This window comes from Neopelma chrysocephalum, unplaced genomic scaffold, assembly GCF_003984885.1.
Source record: "Neopelma chrysocephalum unplaced genomic scaffold, ASM398488v2 Primary Assembly neopelma1_96706, whole genome shotgun sequence".
In the NCBI taxonomy this organism is placed as follows: Eukaryota; Metazoa; Chordata; class Aves; order Passeriformes; family Pipridae; genus Neopelma; species Neopelma chrysocephalum.
In genome coordinates, this window is record NW_020925350.1 from 185,166 (window position 1) to 204,716 (window position 19,551).

Genomic DNA, 19,551 nt, shown 5'->3' on the forward strand with positions numbered 1-19,551 from the left:
GTTCTCATAAAACTACTAATGCTTCAAGTTCATGAACCTCATGTTTCACATGAAATATTATGTCTAACTTCAGTGTCGCTAAGCTAAAGATGTGCCGAAACATGGTTTAGACAAAACTTGTTCACACTATTGGTTCGGAAGGCTTCTGAAAGATTGCTATCCTTTGTAAAGCTACCTATCTAGTTCTGAACATTTGGAGTATTACCTAAGGGGTAGGAAATATTGGGATAATTGTTCAATTAAATATTACTGTTAATTGTTCTTCCAATATGTTTTTTTTATTCTTTAGAACTCCTAAATTATATTGACTTTTGTAGTTTTATGCTATTAATAGGGAGTTCTTGCCTCCAGACCTTCTCAGAAAACCTTTTTTTGCTCTACAATATGGTAAAATCCTAATCTATCCATTTGCTTATGCTGCAATTGTTATTAAAAATAAACTGTGTGTTTTCTCTCCCATTCAGTGTTGTTGAAACAAAGTTGAAAGATAAAAGTTTACGAAAAGATTAAAAACCTTTTCATTTTTCATTCAGTTCCAGGATCATTATAAAATATTATAATCTGATCCCTAGAATTTTGAGTGTACGCCTGTGCTGAAGATAAAAGCCTATATTTATCTGAATATAATCTGATGTGTTTTTCATCACTTTTTAAGATCTTTTAACTGTGGTGGTTGGTATTAGAATGTATTTTATTATGCTGGCTTTTACTGAAAACATCCGTATACAGTACATTTTTTTTCTAGATATTCTCATATTAAAAAGGGAAAGAAAACCAGGTGAACTTCAGGTAGCACTTTTTTTTTCCCTTTTAACAGTAATGGTACAGCATTTATAGTTCCATTGTCAACAAGAGCCACTTCTATAGACACCCAACAAGGGATGGTTTGTACAAATTTCAGATTATTTCAACCTTCTGTTTAATAACTTATGGGTTACATAAATATAGCATTTTACAGTAAATTTAATTTGCAATTTTATTTTTATATTGTGTGGGATCTGCTGATCCAGCTGGACCCCTAAAAATCTATGGGGCCTGATGGGATTCATCCCAGAATCCTAAAAGAGCTGGCTGATGTCATTGCAAAACCTCTCTCGATGATTTTTGAGCGGTCTTGGTAATCCAGAGAGGTCCCATCTGACTGGAAGCTGGCAAACGCTGTCCCAATTTTCAACAAGGGCAAGAAGGAGGACCCCAGAAAGTACAGGCCTGTCAGTCTCACTTCAGTGCCTGGTAAAGTTAAGGAGAAGATTATTCTGGGAGGTATTGAAAAACACCTGAAAGACAATGCAGTCATTGGTCACAGCCAACACAGAGGAAAGTCCTGCTTATCAAACCAGATTTCCTTCTGTGACAAGGTAACCCACCTAGTTGATCAAGGTGTCTTAGTTTAACAAGACAAAATGTTTGCTAAGAAGGGCAGGATAGAAAAAACAAACAAAAAAACCCCCAACCAAACTACTCCCTCTAAGTTATTATAACTTCAAAATTAAGAGGCTTCAGGTGAAAAAGTGTGGAAAAGAAAATAACAGCTCTTTACTAAATATATATAACAAAACAGAACAAGCAACACTACCGTAACCAAAACTTTCACCAAAACAATTAAGTATCTTTGCCTTTCGACGCAATTATAACTGCAACCAGCAGGGGGCACTGGCGCACATCGGGAGGCAGTGACTCACTCACACTCACCAGGGGGCGTTGTTGGGCTCCGACGAAGTGCAAGAACTGCAGTGACTCCCTTTCAACCAGCAGGGGGCGCCCGCGGGTTGTCCCAAACGGCTGCGGCAGCAGGGCTTCCCACACAGCACAAAGGGAATTCCCCCCAGCTCCGGGAGCTGCGGGCCCAATCCTCGTCGAGGCTCTGGGTTCCCTCGGCTTGGGAAGGGGTAACCAGCGGCAGCAGCAGAGCGGTGGTGAACAATAGGCAGCGGCAGCAGCAGGCAGGCAGATGGCAAAAAGCCAGCAGCAGTGTAGGAAAAATCCTAGCTTTTAATTTAAGAAAACGGCAAAAAATACTTGCAGGACAAGGAAAATTGCAACAAGAAATTCTTAATGCAGCGCTGGGTGCAATCCTAAGTCACATGGGCCTGGAAAGCACCCCGCCATTTGAAAAGCGCGCCTTTTTGTACCCTCTTGGTTACATAAACTGTTACATATTCAGTAGGTGACAGGTATTTTACCTGAAAAGGTAATTTCTCAGACTCAGGAGGGGGTGTTACCCTCCCTCCTGATTAATTGGTGACGGACCCCTCTGTACATTTGTACAGAGGGGTCTCTCTGCACACAAAGGCCGGCCACGTGGCCGAGAGTACATTTTTATTTTTATACTTTCCCTATTCCCGTCTGCAAAGTTTCCCTGGTGTCAGGCCCAGACAGGGCCTTCCACCTTACAACTTTCACAATATGTCTAAAAAAAAAACCCCTTGGAATTAAATGAAAGAGAAGAAAATCCCATCACCTTCTGTTTTCCACTAGATTCATTTTGCTTATAATAAACCCAGATTATTTATTCCTCATAGCAGGGGGTGGGCTCTGACGTCCTTGCCGCTAGTGGGGGACACGAGGCAGGTCGGCTCTGAGAGCGCTCCGTCCAGACAGTTCACAACAGGCCCGGGCCCTCCCTCCTCAGCAACTGAGGCGGCAGTTGGCCAGGGATGGGGGTACCAATCCATCCAGTGAAGAGCAGGGAGACCCAAAGGACCACAGGGCTGCATGACGCTGGCAGATTTTAATACCCCTGCACTCCCATTCCTTTTCCCTTCATATCCCCTTCCCCCTCCCCCACCCCGCCCCGCCTGGTGCCTTGCTTTGGTCTCAGCTTAGCATAAGCTGTTCTGTGCCATGTTCAGACTCCTTGCCCATGCTTTCCCCCTCCCCCATGCCTCAGGGCCTAGGCAGGAGAAACAAAGGGAGTCCCACCTTTGCAGAGAAAGCCATTAATTTTTTCAATCGGAGAGTAATTAAGGCCCAAGCTAGAAAAACAATGAAGCCAGATGTTTATCTTATCCTAGCAGAGACTATTTTTGTGTGGAAAATTCACCAAAAAGTATGAAACTATAACACAAGGGAAGTGAGTAGATGTAATAATTTTGGATTTCAGTAAAGCTTTTGATACCATCTCTCACAGGATCCTTCTGGACAAAATTTCTAGCACACAGCTGGATAAACACATGTGGTAAGTGAGCAATTGGCTCACGGGGTTGAGCACAGAGGGTAATAGTGAATGGGGTGACATCAGACTGAGGACCTGTCACTAGTAGGGTTCTGCAGGGCTCCATCTTAGGCCCTGTTCTCTTCAACATCTCCATAAATGACTAGGATGCAGGACTGGAAGGGATACTAAGCAAGTTTGCAGGTGACACAAAACTTGGGAGGAACTGTTGACTCCCTTGAAGGCAGGGAGGCCCTGCAGAGAGACCTTGACAAATTGGAGGACTGGGCAATCAGCAACCATATGAAGTTCAAGAAGGGAAAGTGCCGGATTCTGCACCTGGGATGGGGCAACCCTGGATGCATATACAGACTGGGGAATGAGACGCTGGAAAGCAGTGATGTGGAAAGGGAGCTGGGGGTCTTGGTTGATGGCAAGTTGAATATGAGTCAGCAGTGCCCTGGCAGCCAGGAGGGCCAACTGTCCTGGGGTGCATCAAGCAAAGCATTGCCAGCCCGTCGAGGGAAGTGATTGTCCCGCTCCGCTCTGCACTGGTGCGACCTCACCTTGAACATTGTGTACAGTTTTGGTGACCGCAATATAAGAAGGATATTAAACTGTTAGAGAGCATCCAAAGGAGGGCAACAAAGATGGTTAAAGGCCTTGAGGGGTAGCTGTATGAGGAGCAGCTGAGGTCACTTGGTCTGTTCTGCCTGGAGAAAAGGAGACTGAGGGGAGACCTCATCACGGTCTACAACTTCCTCGTGAGGGGAAGAAAAGGGGCAGGCACTGATCTCTTTTCTGTGGTAACCAGTGACAGGACCCGGGGGAATGGCTTGAAGTTGTTTCGGGGAGGCTTAGGGTAAATATTAGTAAAAGGTTCTTCACCCAGAGGGTGGTTGGGCACTGGAACAGGCTCTTCAGGGAAGTGGTCACAGCATCAAGCCTGACAGAGTTCAAGAAGTGTTTGGACAGTACTCTCAGGCACATAGTATGACTCTTGGGGATGGTCCTGTGTAGGGCTAAGGGTTGGACTCGATGATCCTTGTGGGTCCTTTCCAACTCAGCATATTCTGTGATTCTGATTCTGTGATATATAAATATATATACACACACGCACAGTTTGTCTACCTGTACTGCTTGTTTCTGTACACTTCTAGACAAATAACAATAAATCTATGGATAGAGGAAAAGCTGTAGAGGATAGCAGGAGGGAGGGAAAGTAGTGCTTGATTTGGGGTCTGTCGAGTGATAAATCCATCACTGAAATGTATTGCTCTTTGTCATCAGTTGTAAATAATTTTTCTGTTCACAGAGCTAGTTTACTATAATCTCTTCCCAGATGTCAGATGTTACTACTCCTACTAAATCCTAGTGGCATATCATTTGCTGTAGGATGTTTTCATGCTGATTTGGAATTTAGGTGGCTGAATTTTCATACCTCAAGAAGTTTAAAATGTCCAACACAAACTAAAAGTGGGTGTATATTTTTATATTCTCCCATTATTTAGGAGATATTTTAACATTGTCTTGGGGGAGGGGTGTGTACAGAAGACTTGCATAGGGTCATCCATTCTATTCATATGATAAGAATTAGGGAATCTAAATCTACAGACCTGACTCATCCAACTTGTTAGTGCCAAAACCACTATACTACTTCAACTGACATGTATATCAGCAATTCTGAATTTAGGTATGAAAATCAAAATATTACGTACCAAGAAATCTCTTTAACTGACATATTTCCTTTCAGAATTACTTTGTTCACAGAAGAATGCTCTCATGTGGTTTACAATTAAGATTTGCAGAGGGGATTAACCTGGCTCATGAGGAAAACTGCAGAATCTGTGCTCTGAGTATACATGCTGTTTTTCCCCTCCTTTTGCTTTTATGCTGGGAAAAAAAGAATTAAACATAACTCTATTTTCTTGCCTTGATATTCTGTTTTCCTCCTTACCCTGATAAGATGATTTGTACTGTTATCATTAAAACTAGTATGGTGACTGATAATTTGTAGACCTTGCTTGTTTTAATCCATCATTTAACCTTTCTTGTGTGAAACACTCCAAAATAATTACAACAGTATCTTACAAAGTATTCATCTAGCTTGCACGTTGTTTTTCATGTGCGTTCTGACCTAAGAAAGAAAACACACTGAGATGTTTTTTGTTTGTTTGTTTTTGTGGGTTGTTTGTGGGGTTTTAGTAAGAAAAACACCTGGGATGGTGACTAGTTGTAGCTGATGGCTGATCAGAAGAATGTTCTTTAAATTAAACTTTGTCCTGGTTTTATAGACAATGTGTGCCAGGAGGCGGGACCTCCACTGGAATAGAAACCCTTCCCCCTGAATTAGGAAAATTTGAAATTATGAAGCGTTCGACTAAAGTGTAGAAACGAATAACAGTTTTACTAAAAACGGAAAACGAAACAGAACAAAACAACAACCAAACAATAACAGAGAAAATGTCACCCAAAAATCACTCTTTCAAAGTGGTTGGTCGGCTCTGGCCAAGAAGCGGCGGTGGCTGTAGTCAGAGCAGCGAGGAGCAGGCGTGGGGTGGGCGGCCGCCAGTGAAAGTGCAGGGAGCTGGCGCGGTCAGGGACCTCCCGGGTTCCGTGGCAGGGGTGAGAGGGAGCCAACTGGAACTGCCAACCTCTTCTTTTCCCTCCAGTACTTGCGGGATTCCTGCTCCTGGGATCCCGCCTCAGTTCTCACGGAAACCTCCATCTTCCCACCCCCCCCACCCCGCTCCTCCGTGGCTGGCAGAAACGGTGCGCCGACCCCCCCTCTCCAAAGCCACATGGTGGCATGGAGGCATGGAGAAATTCAACAAGAAAATCTAAACCATGACAAACTTTTAACTGAGCTGTTGGTGACCTGTGTAGTCAGGTATGGAGGCAATCATTTCCAAACTGGTAGACTGTGATGCTTTTCTAAAAAAGATACTGGTATGCTGTAAAGGCTATTATAGTGTGATCTGGATGTGTCAGTTAAGATTAAAAAAAAACTACCTGTATTTTATTTGCTATATGAAAGAACAAAGTAGTGGTTTTTGAATTGGTTCACTGAACTGTTGCTGACTTTCAGAAGTCATGCTGAAATATTTTTAAGTGACTTAGCAGTTTCTCATTTCACATTGCTCAAATACTAAACTCTAGTGCTGTCAACAGAATTACCCTCAAAAGTTGATTGTTTTGTCATCTTCTATACATCCTCCTAACAAGGAATTTCCATTCTTCCTCAACAGTATGGCTTATTGTTACTTAGTGTGTCAGAATCACATCACAAATTTTTTTGTGTGTGGAACATGGCATTCTTAGACTTATAAATATTATGAATGACAACAGCACATAATTATCAAGAAAAAAAATCAACCCATACAATTCAAAACCTTTTATGACAAAAAACCACCATAAAAGCTGTATATTTTCCCGGTTTATTTTAATAAAGCAAACAAGATTTCAAAAGTTCTTACATATGCTTTAAAGTTCAAGATGTTCTCAAAGTAACTGATCTTCAAAAATCTCATTCTATCTCTCCTTATTAATACCTTTAGAATTGTCAGTGTGAAACTGACTTGTAAAGAATTCAGAATACTAATTTTAGGAAAATTAAGTTTCATTTCCTTCCTGTGAAAATTGTAAGTGTTGAATTCATCGCAGTTACTTGGATTAGTTTATATTATAGAAAATGTTTGAATTGCTGAATTAGCTTTTCACTTCGTCTCATGTCCTTAGGTTCAGAGAGCACTGTGAAAAACTGCTTTAAGTGTTAGCAAATGCATTGTGACTTTAAAAGGATTAGGAAGCCTTCTAAGAGGTATGTCTTTGTTGGCATAGTAGTGACTGGGGACAGATTATTCCAATAAAATGCTCACTAACTGGTAGAAAGCCAAAATTTGTGTGTTGTTTAATTTTTCTTTGTAAATACAGCTATATAATAAAAAAATGAAACTAAATTACAATTTCAGTTTGCTGTTGTGACTGACCAATAAAACCCCTACAATGGAAGAAGGCTCAGTGGAGATGGTCAAGGGCAATGTGCCCATGAAGCTCAGAGAATAATGCAGAGTGTAACTGACCACAGCTGTTGGAAAGAAAGCTGACTTTTAGATAAACACCTATCCCAGTTGAGTGGATCAACTAGGTGGTGTAAATGTTTCTCCTCAAGTTCATTAAAAGACTGTGAATATCTCCCTGAGATGATAGCAGCATGGGGGAGTATTTGGTTCAGTCCAACATCGAATATAAAAACTAGACAACTAAGAAAATAATTTTGAAGAAACCAACAGGCTTGAGCTGGCTTCAACCCATGTATTCCTTCCCTGTGATTGGGGATGCCCAGCATCGTGACATAGACCAGTAATGGGGATCACATGGGTATTGTGATTGAACTCTGTATTGCAATTGCTGTATTTTGCCAAGTGTAACAAACTTTTATTGTGATTTCAGTATATTTAAGACCACCCTGCTAAATCAGAAATCCCATGTAACATCGACTGTCTTTAAATAAGTAAATGTAATGTAATATATTAAAGAGCCTGGTTAGAGAGCATTGGGCTTTGGCAGTTATGGATTTGAAATCTGAAAAAAACCACCCCACATACAGATGTTATGAAATATTTGCAACTTCCTGGATGACAAATCAACAGCTTACTGTAAAAGGGTATTTTAATTAAGTGCTGATGTTTTTCATGTGTGTGTGGTTGGGGTTTTTTTTGTTGTTGTTGTTTGTTTAGTATAAAAGTATAATGCTAAATTACAGTTGATTCTATCTAAACCATAATCTCTTATCTCCTCTGGTCCTCTGGAGGAAAAAAAAAATCAATTTCTCTTGCATGTATAAACAGCTGTGCTGGTTTAAAAGTTAACCAGCAAGGCAAAATGAACTCAATTCAAAAGAGAGATTTATAAGTCAGAATAACAATTTATTAAAATAATGCAATAAGTACAATTATACAGACAGACAATTGGTTTTAATCCACAAAACCCAAATGTACAAACCCAGCACCCTGGGGTATGAACAAAAAGTGGTGTACCTTGGCCCACCCCCCGAGTCCAAAGCAAAGGGAGAGGGAATAAACCTGCTGGTGGGAGAGCTGCTGCAGTCTGGTCAGAAGTGGTGATTGCAGTCCAGTTGAGGGTGGTGGTCTCAGCCTGGTTGGGAGCAGCGGTGGTCTGCTGTCTTCCTCTGGGTCCCACGAGAGAGAACCCCAAGGCTCTGAAACTCCCAGTTATATACTCTCCAGTTCAGGCGGGAGTGCTCAGTCCCTCCCTCAGAGTAGGGAATTCCATAAAAGGGCATGTGGATGCTCAGTCCCTCTTATCAGAGCGGGGAATTCCATATAAGGATATCAGAGCGGGGAATTCCATAAAAGGGTACAGGAACATCTTCCCACCTTGCAGGCCTCTACTGACAGCAGTTTTTGGGAAATGGCATGGAGGCTATAGAATACACAGTTTTGGGTTACACCCATCCAGGGATGAATTGGTCCCAGCCGTTCTAACCAGGACAACAGCTCTTGTGACACTGAATATGGAAGTGTATTTTAAACTGCAGTAAAATATTTTTGATGTCTTTGGTATAAAAAATCTTGTATTCTAGTAAAATAGGCAAGCTATTTGCAAGCTAATTGCTTCCTGTTGTTTCTTCAGATGTGTTTTAAACCTTGAATATTGTTCTTCTGGTACTGTACAGCATTACTGTGTATATAATGGCTATATTGCAGGAAGACATGAAATATGGAAAAACTGATAAGTTTCTTTAAATGGATTTTTAAGTTTATTTTCACAAATTCTTATTGCTTCCTGACTGAATGTCTAAACAGTTAGTTCTCCCAAATATAGCACAGATCTTTCCAAAAACTACAAATCGCCAAATACTTGTTTAAACTAGAAACACCAGAAACTAGTATTTAATTTTGTCTCTCTATTACTCTTTATTTCTAGGAATATTCCTCTGCATTGATCTAATATTCCTAGAAGTTAGCAAATGTGATTCATGAAAGAACTGGCAGTGTTAGTAGATGTAAATGCAAGTTTCAGCATAGCTCTTGTACTATACCTCAAAGCATATCCTTGTATATTCAGTTGTTCAGTAAGGCACACACATAAGGCCCACCTCTTTCCACAGCTGGGTTAGGAGCATTCCTCTGTTTTTTACCCTTTTGTAAAATTAACAGCAGGTACCAAAGCTGCTGTTGGGAAGAAAAAAAATGAAAGGGAGAAAGCCACTGATGATTGACAGATTACAGAGAACAATATTACAGTAATCTCATTTCTTAAGGAAACCGGGTGTTGCAACCTGCCCCAGAAGGGGAGGGTAACCCAGGTTCTTATTAATAAATCCCTTGGGGTGGACTAGAGTGAAACCACACTGAATAATCGGTGTTTGTAAACATATATATGTAGGGTTTATTTTAGAACAATTTTGTTTCAAAGGTAAACAGGTATGTTGCCAGTTTTGGGTGTTATCATCTATAGCAATACAGCAATATTAAAGCATAGCGATATAGCACTATTAAAGCATAAAGATAACACTTAAGGAAATGCCTAAGGGAGAGAAGGGGGAAGAAAGGATAAGGGTGGAAAGATGTATATATATAGTCACTGCCCACTGGATCCAGCGATGAGATTTGGTAATCGCAGCTTCCATGTCTGTTGGTTGAAGTGGTGGTCTTGATCCGTTGGGGCTGGGGGAAGCCCCCCACCAAACTCAAAGATGTTATGAGTTATTATACACTTCTAGCTCAGGTGGGAACACCTTGTACCTCCCCGGGGTGGAGAGTTTTACAATGGATAGTGTCACAGGGCATGTCACTGAGTCTCTGACATCTCCTAAGACAGCTGCAGCTGCCTATTGTTTCAGCATCAATCATGGTCCATCATGGTCTGACATTTGAGATGCATAGCCCAGGCTAGATGCAGAGTTATCATGTAAAGGGAGGACATTGGCATGATAAAAGGGATTCTGCCACCTCGCAGGATTTGCCTCTTCTTAGCCTCTTCCCTTATCTGGAAATCCAGTTTGTAGCTTCAGGTATGCATCTGCACCCATCATAGTTGAACAATGGTACCCACTTATCTGATCTGAAGGTCCTTTGGCGGTATTCAGGGAGGGATGGGCTTTGCTGGGCGAGCAGCTGCTTCTTTTCAGTTTGCAAAAGTCTTTTGGTGATCTTAGAATGTGTAAGTCATTACCTATTTCAGTCTCTGACACCAGGCTAAAAGGATGAGCTGACCTAACCTGTTGTTTTAGTTGTGTGCAGCATTGAAATAAGTGGATTAATTAGGAGAAATGTTTGCTGTCCAGAAACAGTAGTCTGAAATAGTTGATCTGTAATTCTTCAAAATTTTAAATGATAACAAGTGTCTGTAATTTAAATCCATATCTCCCTAATCTAGAGGAATGTGATTACTAAATATTTCAGGAATCTGAATTTAGGTGTAGCAAATCAACAATGACTCTTGCAAATCTTCTATAAACTAGTGACTTCACAAATTAGTAGTTTGAGTGTTGCAATAGAATCTGTGGGGGTTTTTACCTTTTATTTAAGATTTTTTTTCTACATTTTTTAATGTATCTGTAGAGAAGGAATTCTCATATGTGAGTGGGAAGCATTTTGTTTTCTAACAAGTGGTAATAGTTGGTTTGTTCTTTATGTCTGGTGAAGGTAGTACAGTTTCTTCTGCTTTCAGGCAGGGTTTTTGAAGTACTAGTCATTCTTCCCTATACTAACTAATAGATGGGGGGTTGGGTTTTTTTATGAGGTTTTTCTATGTGTATCTGTCTGTGGATGACTGATCTGATACAGAACTTGCATTGAGAATATGAGGAAAAGTATGAGCCTTAATATTTGGCTGTTTTCTTGCCTAACTACCCTCTGTTTACTGAATGCATCCAGAATAACAGAATATGAAGAGATTTCTCATTGGACATGAAAGAAAAAATATTTTGTTTCACTTCATTGCTTATTTTAACCAGGTCTCAAATCAGACTATATTTTCTGTTTTGTTTTTCAGTGATATAACTGAAAGTGCTTCTATATTTGAGGAAGAACAAATTGATGATTGGATGGTGGATTAATAAGTAGCTGTTGTAGTACGAGAATAAGAAGATATTTGAGGAGTTGGGAAGAACTGGATTTTCACCCTAGTCTAGCAGCTTTGCTGCTCACTTAAACACAGATGAATGAAGACCCCATTTGGAAAATCACCAGGTCAGCGGTCCAGAGCTGATGCAGGTGAGATGTTACTGAATTTGAGGGTTGTTTTTTAGTGAGTAAAAAAGTGTCCTTATCTTATAGATTTTTCTTATGTACTCATGGCTTTATGAAATTGTTACTATTTGTTTGTGGTTAGGGGGGTTGTTGGTTGTTGTCTTTTTTTAAGATAAGAATTATTGGTTTCGTTATAGAAACTGTGGAATTGAAAGAATATACATAAATTTAAGCTGTACAGAATTACATTTATGAAGTTGTACTGGTTTTGCCTGGGATATAGTAATTTCTTCATAGTAGCTTGCATGGTGCTATGTTTTGGATTTGTGCTGAAAACAGTGTTGATTACACACTGATACTGCTGAACAGTGCTTACACAGTGTCAAGGCCTTTTCTCTTTCTCATGCAGCATTGTGAGAAATAAAGAATCGGTTTTATTACAAGCAAATGAATTTAGCAAATCACTAACATAAGAGTTTTTCTTTACTAACCTATAGGGCGTATCGCGGAGCTGTAAGACGCCGGATTCAGCCTGGAACCGGTGTCAGGGAAACATGCGAACAGGAATAGGGAACTGTAAATGAATATTGGTAAGGAAACCCCTTATACCACATGGCTGGTCCTGGAAGCTGCCGTGCTGCTGGACACTCCACCTCCCAGCACGACACAGCCAACCAGAAAGAGGGGAACGCCTCTTCTATGACGTAAACGGGGTTGAACCTTAAGAATGTTTAAAAGGCGGGACTTTTGAATTGGAGGGGGTGTTCCTGGGAATCCTGCGTACCTAGGACACCCAACACGTGTTGTAATTTTTCCTTTTCGTTTTATTCCTTTTGTTCTGCAAACTTTTGCCGTCTTTCTAAATTCAATAAATGAGATTTTTCTCACAGCATGAGAAAGACAAACTTATGTAGTGATGGAATTACCTGCTGCATGTTTCCTAATTACAGATGTATATTAGGAAAGTGTACCAGGTACCCATTATTAGGAGACTGCATAACCAACTCTATAATGTTTTTGTGTGTGTATATTGGGGCTTTTTTTAAACATACTGCTACTGAGCAGGAAAGACTGAACATTTATCATCATAGTTTCACAGACAGTGGTCAAATTATTTGAAAAGAACAGCAAAAGCAGTAATTGATTTCATCAGTTTATAAAATTAGGATTTTGAAGTCCGAAAGACCTTGCAACATGATATAAATTAAAATTATAGTGAGTTTGTTGTATTTTATTAAAATAAATTTAAAAAAACAACTGGGAGAGAAAAAGCTATCAAAAGCATGACAAGTGACAAAGAGCTGGAATTAGAAATCCAAATCAGTAGTAAAGACTTGGATGTGGTATCTTTGAAAAAGCTAGTTTTCCTCTGTCCTGTCTGTCTGCCTACAAAGTGTAAGGACTTAAAGAGCACAGTAACCTGTATCAAACACTGTAAAGGTGTCCTGGTTCCGTCCAGGACAGGGTTAATTTTTTGCAGTAGCTGGGAGGGGGCATAGCTAGGACAAGGAGATTATTCTATACCACCTCACCTCATTGCCAGGGGCAGGGGAAAGGGACTTTTTCAGGGAGAAGGGATTCCTTCTGGCTGAGAAGGCTGGTGGAGGGAGCCATCCCGTATTGTATTGTCTATTATATCTCGAGTTTTTCTGTGTGAATCATTCCTTTTCTTGTACCCTCTGTCATTAGTATTGTTGCTGTTCCTGTTCCTTTTCTTATCTCATTGTTTTTTCCAGTAAATTGTTCTTATCTCAACCTGTGACCTTTGCCTTTTGTGCCTCCAATTCTCCTTTCTAGCCCGATGCAGTGGGGAGGGGGAGGGGAAAGCAGGAGAGGGTCAGAGCAGCCATGATTTGGAGAGTCTTGGTGGGGGCACTGAATTGGGGAGTCTTGGTGGGGGCACTGAATTGGGGAGTACCATTCCTAAATCACTGTCAAGGCCACAGAAGGAACTTGCCATAAGATAAGCCACCACAGCAGGAACTTGAGATAAGCACAGAAGGGAGGAATTTGCAACAGGAAGGTGCTAATTTCAGGCTTGGCAGAGGCGAGATCTGATTAGCACATCCTGGGTAAGGAATCTGGACAAAAATTCCCACTGTGGCAAACTGTGGGAAAGGAAGCAACTGCTCAAACACATATCACCCCAAGTTATGGGAACAGCATCTGTGACCACCTTGTGGATACCTGGAACTTGGACTGTATAAAGGTGGTACCCCCAGAAGAATGACTCTGGGACCCCCACCACTGAGAAGCCCAGGGTCAGGGGCTGGATCCACAGGTGGTGACTATCTTCTGCTTGAGATATCTCTCTTTCCACCCCCCGCTCTTTTTTATTTCTTTCTATCTCTCTGCCTCACATTTATTGTTAAATAAAATCTGTATTATTGACTTCAGCATATGGTCTCATTTGCACCTTAATTCGGGCAGAGGCATCTCTCACTAATCAGATCTTAACAAAAGGAAAGGCTTTTATTTGCTGTAAAGTAGGTTTAAAAGAGGAGAAAAATACATTTTTCTAAAGTATCCAGGTTTTTGAAGTCTACCTCTACTGGGAAACAGACTTAATAGTTCCATCTTGAGAAATAAAGGATAACACTAAAGATGGAAAATGAAGGAAAGCCAAACGTGTTTCTTTTTTTTTTTTACAACAGTAGAGTATGTGTCTGCAGCCTCAGTGATTTTGTTAAAATATAGAGCAGCTTCCCAGGATATAGTTTCAGTAGATCGGTCAGCTCCTTTGTGCTTGGCATTCTGCCTGTGCTTTTAATTAGTGCATGTTTCTCCTCAATATAGGTGAATCCTGATTTTTTTTCATTAGCATAATCCAATATAATTGTAGGTAAATTGTTATGAGAAGGTCACTCTAAACAAACCTACGTCCTGAGGACCTCACTGCCATTGTCCAAGCTTGCTTGGCCCCGGCAGATGAACCTTAGGATTAAAGGGTGGGCTCAGTTCAGCGCAGGCTGTGTCTCACCTAAAAAGTCCATTGCGCAGGCTGGAAAGGTAAAAGACCTTTCCCAAAATCTTCGTTCACGAAGACTGGCCATTATATATATATATATAGGTAAATTGTGATTACCCTTTGTCATGGTTTTAAGCCCAGCTGGAGATGAAGCACCACGCAGCTGCTTGCTCAACCCCCCCACCCTGGTGGAATGGGGAGGAGAATCAAAGTAAAACTTGTATGTTGAGATAAGAACAGTTTAATAATTGAAAATAAAGTAAAATACAATAGGAGTGGTACATAATAATAATAATAATAATAAAAAGGGGGGGAGGGGGAAAGTGATGCACAATGCAATTGCTCACCACCCGCTGACCGATGCCAGACCCCCCTTCCCAAACCCAGATAGGCTCCCCTTCTGGGTAACTCCCCCCAGTTTATATACTGGGCATAACGTTCTATGGTGTGGAATATCCCTTTGGCCAGTTCGGGTTACCTGTCCCGGTTATGCTCCCTCCCAGTTTCTTTTGTGTACTTCCTCACTGGCAGAATATGAGACAAGAAAAAAAAAGTCCTTGACTTATGACATGACTTAGCAAAAAAACAAACATCAGTGTAGTATCAACACCATTCTCACCCTGAATCCAAAACACAGCACTATAACAGCTACTGAGAAGACATTAACTTTACCCTAGCTGAAACCAGAACACGGTTAACTCTTGCAGCAGCCAGGAGGGGCACAGACAGGACCCTGGAGTTACTCTACACCACCTCACACCCTGCAAAAGGGGGGTCACTTCATTTCTGGTTTGCCGGGGCTTGCGGTCGAGTAGCACCTGGTGAGCAATCGCATGTGAATTGTTCGCCTATCTTGTACATTTTGTTATTAGGATTGTTGCTGTTCTTATGCTATTACTGTTTCCAGTAAATTTTCCTATCTGTTATAGTTTCTCTTCCTTTTTCATTAGCTTCTGGTGAATTTTTTCACACCAACCGCTTGGCCGGGGTGGGGATGAATCTTTCAGCTTTTGGTGTTTGCTTGGCTTAGACCTTAATGAGTCCTCTCGGCGAGAAGCAGGACTCATTTGTTTCCCTCTACCCGAGGCCAGGGGTGGGGAGTAGGGAGAACTCAGGTTTGGTTTTGTTTTCCTTCGGGGGTAGGGACTGGGTGTCGGGGCAGAATTGGGGGGGGTGTGCTAGGGGGAAGAGGAAAGCTCCGGGATCGAGGTTTTCTGCTCTCGGCGAGGTCACCTCGTTCCCTCACGCGCTGTTCTGCCCACTGCCCGAACTGCCTGGGATTTCATCGGAGAAGCCAGTGCCGATCTGCAGAGGAATTTCTGAGGGGGGAAAGCTGCTTTTCTTCCCTCCTCCTCCTCCTCCTCTTTCCATGCCGGGGGAAGCTTGTGTCCATTGACAAGGAAGAGGAGTTTCCAGCCGCAGCCTTTGACAGCGTGAGTCCACAGGAAGATTACCCTTCCCCTCCTTCTCCTTTCCCCTTCAGTCGGGGGTCCCCATCCGGCTTCCTCCCGCGCACCGGGATCCCACGTGGCAGCCACCAGAGCCGAACAGCGCCCCCTGCCGGCTATCGGAGAGAAACTGCAGCCTCTGCTCCTCCAGAGATCCAACAGCGCCCCCTGCTGGTCGTGGTTAGAATTGCGCCGAAAGGCGAAAAGAACTGTTTGCGGCGGAAATTTGGGTGCAGGACTGTTGTTTGTTTTTCTTTTGTTGTGTTACCTATACACATATATTCTTTAATAAAAGGCTGTTATTTTTTTCTTTCTACACATTTCCTCGACTAGAACCTCTTAATTTCGGATTTACAATTGCTTAGAGGGAGGAGCTTGGTTTTCCTTATAACTCGCTCTCCTTAGCAAACACTTCTGTCTCGTTAAACTGAGACACTATCTCAATCCATGATCTTTACCTTTTTGTGCCTCCCATTCTCCTCTCCATCCCGCTATGGGGCGGGGGTAAGTGAGCTATGGGGCAGGGGTAAGTGAGCGAGTGGCGCATGGTCTGGGGTGTTTTCAGTGGGAATACTAAATTGGGGAATACAATTCCTAAACCACAACACCTTGTGTTTAGATTTATATTTCAACTTGTTGAGCCTAGCGATCACTTGTTTTTTTCTGTACAAATGTAATGCATGGTCCTTTACAGTCTTTTCTAGCTGTTACCAGTACTGTCCTTGGGAATTAAGAAGAGATCCCACTCCAAGATTCAACTACTTTAAGATGCAATGAAATCTTTTGGGAAAGTTTGGAATTCATTTTACCACTCTTCTCCTGGTCCGGTTTCCCAAACTCTTAAAGTTGACATTGGGCAGGCAATATTAGGTGTGAATAAACACTTCTCTGGAATATTTAAGTTACTCAAAGTAATTCTGAAAGAGACATCAGGTCAAGAATAATTCTTGTGTGATTATATGTTTCCACAGCAGATTCTGAAATATAATATTAAAATGTTCAGCTTTTGCTGCCTGTCATAAAGATGAAATATTCTGAGAATAGCTGTGGTATGTTTTGAAGAGTCCATCTAATTTTGATGGACTGAATGGAGAGTACCATCTGATATGACAACTAAAAACACTGCTAGTAGCTTTCTCCCATCCTTCTTCCTTTTCTCTCCTCCTACCTCCCCCAGTTGAAATGTGCGTACTTGCTCTAGAGTCCACGCCCTCAAAGAATGTTTATTTTATTTCTGTGTTGTCTTACTCTTTTTCTTTCTCTGTAAGGTAGAAGCATTCAGAAACATGATTCCTAGTTTTGCTATTGAATTTAACAGTATTTTAAGGATACATTAGGCAGAATTAATCCAGGCTCAAAAAGCACAGGCACAATGACAATTAAATGCTTAATTCTTTTGTTCTTGACTTTTCATTTTTGAAAATACCTAACTTTGTAGTCATGAGAGATTGAGCCATATATATTTTCTTCCTCAGATCTATCCAAGTTTGACTCTGCTGCTTATTATAAAGAACCATAAAACAAATCCAATAATTAGTGTTTGGGTTTTTTGGAGTTTTTTTTTCTGATATTCAGTTTTAACTTCTGGTTTTACATTCATGGCAAATAAGTTGTACAGAGTTTATTTCGAATGATGTCTAAAACATGGAATTTCTTGAAATGCACGAGTTAAAACAGTAGCACTTGTCATTTCGTAGTCAGAAGGAGGTAAAGGTTATGAACTTAAATCCATTCAATGACATTCATGGTATATAGAATCTGATAAAACTCCATTATTGTTTTCCAATTACTGTTAACATCTTTGAAGTCACATTGTTGCTTGAGACCAAACCATGCTTGACCCCAAAATACTTGATATGCTAATTTTTCACTCAAAAGATTTATGTAAATGTATCGCTGTATTGGGTTTGCATGGCAAGGTTTTGGTAGCGGGGGGCTGACAGGGGTGGCTTCTCTGAGAAGCTGCTGGAAGCTTCCTCCATGTCCGACAGAGTCAATGCCAGCCAGCTCCAGGATGGACCTGATGCTGGCCAAGGCTGAGCCAATCAGCAATTGTTGTAACGCCTCTGGGGTAACATATTTAAGAAGGGGAAAAAGTTATTGCGCAGAAGTGATTGTGACCAGAGGAGAGTGAGAATATGTGAGAGAAACAATACTGCAGGCACCAAGGTCACTGAAGGAGGGGGAAGAGGTGCTCCAGGCACCAGAGCTCAGAGCTGATATTCCCCTGCAGCCTGTGGTAAAGATCATGGTGAAGTAGGCTGTCCCCCTGCAGCCCATGGAGGTCCATGGGGGAGCAGAGATCCACCTGCAGCCTATGGAGGAGACCCACGCCAGAGCAGGTGGATGCCCAAAAGAAGGCTGTGAACCTGTGGGAAGCCCGCGCTGGAGCAACCTGTTCCTGAAGGACTGCAGACCATGGAAGGGAGCCATGCTGGAGCAGTTCATGAAGAACTGTAACCTGTGGGAGGGACTCATGTTGGAGAAGTTTGTGGAGGACTGGCTCCTGTGGGAGGGACCCCACGCTGGAGCAGGGGAAGGACTCCTCTCCCTCAGGAGGAAGCAGTAGCAGAAACAGCATGTGATGAACTGACTGTAACCCCCATTCCCCATCTCCCTGTGCCACTGGGGGGAGGAGGTAGAGAATCAGGAATGAAGTCAAACATGGGAAGGAAGGAGGGGTGGGGGGAAGGTGTTTTTAAAATTTATTTTACTTCTCAGTATCCTGCTCTGATTTTGTTGATAATAAATTCAATTAATATCCCCAGGTTGAGTCTGTTTTGCCCTTGACGGTAATCGGTGAGTGATCTCTCCCAGTCCTTGAGCCTTTCATTATATTTTCTCTCCCCTGTCCAGCTGAGGAGTGACAGAGCAGCTTTGGTGGGCACCTGGTGTCTAGCCAAGGTCAAACCCCCACAATTGCCCTTGAAATTTTTGGCAAATTTTTAAATGTCTTCATTTGAATTGGACATTTGACAGTGAATGACTAATGCCAATTATGCTTCTGTCAGAAGCTGTTTAGGTGGTACTAGACATTTCAGGATAATTTGTGTAAGCAAAGTTTCTGCTTTGCTTGTTATGTTTGGCATTCTCTGCTAAAGGAGACTATCAGCATCATCAGCTAATCGTGCCTGACAAATTTGGTGGCCTTCTATGCAGGGTTACAGAGGTGGTGGATGAGGGAAGAGCGACTGACATCATCTACCTGGACTTGCGCAAAGCATTTGGCACTGTCCTGCATGACATCCTTGTCTCTAAACTGGAGAAATGTAGATTTGATGGGTGGACCAGTCAGTGGATAAGGAATTGGCTGGATGGTCGCACTTAAAGTTGCGGTCAACAGCTCGATGCCCAAGTGGAGACAAATGATGAGTAGTGTTCTTCAGGGATTGGTATTGGGACTGGCACTGTTTAGCATCTTTTTCAGTGACATGGACAGTGGGATCGAGTGCACCCTCAGCAAGTTTGCCAACAACATCGTGTGGTGTAGTTGACATGCTGGAGGGAAGGGATGCCATCCAGAGGGATCTTGACAGGCTTGAGAGGTGGGCCCGTGCTAACCTCATGAAGTTCAACAAGGCCAAGTGCAAGTTCCTGCACCTTGGTCAGGGCAATCCCAAGCACAAATACTTGCTAGATGGAGAATGGATTGAGAGCAGCCCTGAGGAGGACTTGGGGGTGCTGGTGTACTATATGACACAGCAATGTGCACTTGCAGCCCAGAAAGCCAATTGTATCCTGGTCTGCATCAAAAGCAGTGTG

At 42.0% G+C, this 19,551-nt stretch overlaps 1 protein-coding gene and 1 long non-coding RNA gene across 2 annotated transcripts in view; one reads left to right on the forward strand and one right to left on the reverse strand.

Moving 5' to 3' along the window:
* Positions 1-19,551, reverse strand: part of LOC113981673 — a 290,933-nt gene that overhangs the window by 168,989 nt on the left and 102,393 nt on the right. The gene's annotated exons all lie outside the window — the stretch shown is intronic.
* The window catches only part of LOC113981672 (spindlin-Z-like), a 29,941-nt gene continuing 21,735 nt past the window's right edge, over positions 11,346-19,551 (forward strand). The window contains exon 1 of the mRNA XM_027709193.1: positions 11,346-11,397. Within this exon, the coding sequence (XP_027564994.1) occupies positions 11,346-11,397 (52 nt within the window). The remainder of the gene's footprint in view (positions 11,398-19,551) is intronic.